At 40.3% G+C, this 3175-nt stretch overlaps 1 protein-coding gene across 1 annotated transcript; it reads left to right on the plus strand.

Moving 5' to 3' along the window:
* The first annotated feature begins 885 nt into the window (after window positions 1-885).
* LOC115261647 (jerky protein homolog-like) lies at window positions 886-2572 on the plus strand. The gene is made up of 2 exons (XM_029863548.1): window positions 886-1105; window positions 1197-2572. The coding sequence occupies exons 1-2, from the start codon at window positions 886-888 to the stop codon at window positions 2570-2572; spliced, it is 1596 nt and encodes a 531-aa protein (XP_029719408.1).
* The last annotated feature ends 603 nt before the right edge of the window (window positions 2573-3175 follow it).

Genomic DNA, 3175 nt, shown 5'->3' on the forward strand with positions numbered 1-3175 from the left:
CACCCGGATAATCGAGCCATATGTTTTTTCATTTATTTTGAGATTTTTGTGTCAAGATCGATGTTGTTATTAAGGTTTATTAAGATTAGATTTTGAAATTGAGCGTTTGACCAGAGACAAACAGACATTTCTCTTAGAGGAAATTAATTAAAAATTTTGTCCGATGTCTTTTTTATGAGTATGTTCATGCCACCTGCCAGCAGAGCCGCGCCATACAATGTTTTTCTGAGAAGCATTCATATCCAAGTACCTTAAATACTAAAGGGCGAAAGAAAACAGGACAAAACTTTTTTACTGCACAGGAACTCTCACCACTTTGAAAATACAGAATGGATCTCTTGTGACACCCATTTTCACACTTCTATTATTTTTTCATTGGACTTTCGATAAATCTCCTGTTTTTTGACATGTTGTCTTGAAAATATATGTGCAGCTGAGGGCCCACATAGCCGATGCGGTGAGCGCAAGGCAAGCGATACCATTTACATACATTTTGTAAAGGAAATTTCCTTGACTTGAGCACAGATAATCTTCGTGCCTGCCACACGATATGCACATGCAAAATGGTCATTGTCAGAGGAAACTCTTGGTTAATGCCAGTTAATAGCTGAGAAGTAGGCTTTGTCCCAGTTGGGACGTTACGACAAGAAGAAGAAGAATTAATTTCATCTTCCCTTGTTGGAATAAAACCTTATGTTAAATCGATGAAACAGAAACAAAAATCATCTTCGTTCAACGTTGAATATCCATGGTGACAACGTAACGACCGTCAATGAAAAAAATATTTGAAATCTAGTTAGCATCGGCTAAATCTCCTGTCATAATTGTTTCATCCGACGGCTGCGCAACACGTATCCGAAGATTCTCAAGAACGTAAGATTTATCATGGATCAAGAACGCAAGATTCGCAAAAAATTTGAAATGAAGAGACGTCGAGTGGTTCTGTCGATAAAGGAGAAAGCGAAAATTATCGAAGATTTCGAAAAAGGGTTATCTACCACGGAAATCAAAATCAAATACAAAATCCCGGATTCCACTGCATACGACCTGAAAAAAAATCAACACAATTTGAAAGAAGAAATTGCACGATATCAAATACCATATGGTGAGTACGGTTTAGATGAATGAATAGTCTAAAATTGGAAAAAGGACTTTTTATGTGACAATACTTCACTCTTTCTTATTCTAATTCATAGAGAAACGCAAAACTTTGAAGAAGGCAAAGTATCCTCTACTGGACAACGCGTTGTATCTGTGGTTTTTGCAGAAACGGGAACGCCATATCCCTGTCAGTCAAGACATGTTGGCCATTCAAGCCAAAAAGTTATTCACTGAAATTTATGGCGAAGGGACATTCCAAGGAAGTCGAGGATACACGCGAAAATTCATTCAACGGCACAGCATTCGTTTTCTGAAAATTACCGGAGAAAAGTTATCAAATGACTTGGCCGGTATTGACGCATACGTCGAACAATTTGCCGCCATTGTTCGAAAAAATGCGTTAAGTGCTGCACAAATATTTAATGCAGACGAAAGTGGATTGTATTATAAATGCACACCAGATTCTACTTTTGTGGCGAACAACGAACCGTCAGCTCCAGGACGGAAAGGTAATAAGGAGCGATTAACGTTCATGCCGTGCAGTAACGCAGACGGATCCTTCAAGTTACCGCTGATGATGATCGGTAAATCGAAGCGACCGAGGGCGCTTAAGAACATCGATGTGCTACCCGTCTACTATGCATCTTCAAAAAATGCGTGGATGACCCGAGTGCTGTTCCGTGACTGGTTTTTCGAAGAGTTTGTGCCAAAGGTGACCGCTTATCTGCAATCAGCGAATCTACCCCTCAGAGCCGTATTGGTTCTGGACAATTGCTCGGCACATTGCAGCATTGATGAGTTGAGAACTCCTGATGGGGCTTTTTCAACCATTTTTCTTCCTCCAAACACAACAGCAGTTCTACAACCGATGGACCAGAACATCATCCAGATGGTGAAAGCAAACTATCGGCACAAGTTGATGCGGGAGATTCTCGGACGTCCTGGAGAATTTCATGACAACCTAAAAAAGATAAACATCAAGGATGTTATATTTTGGGTTGCAGAGGCATGGGAAGAAGTTCCAGCGGCATCGATAGCTAAGTCATGGAAGCTGCTGTACACCGAACCAGAATTCGACGACGAGGATGATGTACCATTGTCGATTATACAACAGCGTTTGGCAACGATCAAAGAGAAGATGGCAGAGAGGGAAGGAGAAACAATTGAAGATGAGAATGCGGAGTTCGACACAATGACTGATGCTGAAATAGTCAACGCTGTGATCAATCCTGATGTTCTGTTCTATGAAGGTGGAAGTACATCGGACACAGTTTGTGATGAGAATGGAGACACGTCAACAGAAAACGCTATGCAAGATGAAGAACACGAGCAAATTACTGATCAATCCGCGTTGAACAGTCTCGACAATGTAATCACGTGGGCTGAAGAAAATCGACTGTCGCTGGAAAAACAGTTTTTCCTTCGAGATTTAAGGGGAACTATTTTGGATAAAATAGTTAATAGTAAATAATAGATAAGCTTTGCCATGTAAGTGATATACACGCTGTTTTATTTTAAACCCCATGAATTAATAAAAAAAAATTGAAATTCACAATTTTATAATGTTTGAATCTTTTTGATAAGTCGACTACAGGAATAAAATATCCTTAACAGGTCTAAATGTATAAAGTGATGTCCGGAGACGGGGATACCACAGAGAAGTAGACGCAACCCTTAGAACAAATTACATTGAAAGCATAGTCACGAAAATTTGACCACCCAATACTAATCATGCTGTGTTTGGCCGAGCCATCACTAGATAGCGGTAGTGAGGAAACGTCATACAGGAGCATCACGAGTTGCCAATAGACTAACTACTGAATATTTGAAATAATCGTTCGAAAGAAGATCAAAGGGAAGCGAGTAGAGTGTGGGGTCTGTTTCACGAGCTCGCTAAACTTTACGGCGAACTCAGCATCCAGAGAGATGCTAAAGCCGGATGCGAATGATGAGCTAGGCATGTTGCAAGAATGCCGGACTGTAACCTTGCAAAATTGGCGCATGCTACAGATCCGGTTGATTCAAGAAGGCGCCAAATTTGTTGGGTTTATAAGAATTAACGTAAAGAATCGCA

This window comes from Aedes albopictus, chromosome 3 (genome assembly GCF_035046485.1).
Source record: "Aedes albopictus strain Foshan chromosome 3, AalbF5, whole genome shotgun sequence".
In the NCBI taxonomy this organism is placed as follows: Eukaryota; Metazoa; Arthropoda; class Insecta; order Diptera; family Culicidae; genus Aedes; species Aedes albopictus.

What these genes read in the sequence shown, in the direction of transcription:
- LOC115261647 (XM_029863548.1), top strand. Translation starts at nt 886, where the DNA reads ATGGATCAAGAACGCAAGATTCGCAAAAAATTTGAAATGAAGAGACGT. An exon ending in ACGATATCAAATACCATATG is followed by an intron (nt 1,106 to 1,196) that starts GTGAGTACGGTT and finishes TCTAATTCATAG; the next exon opens with AGAAACGCAAAACTTTGAAG.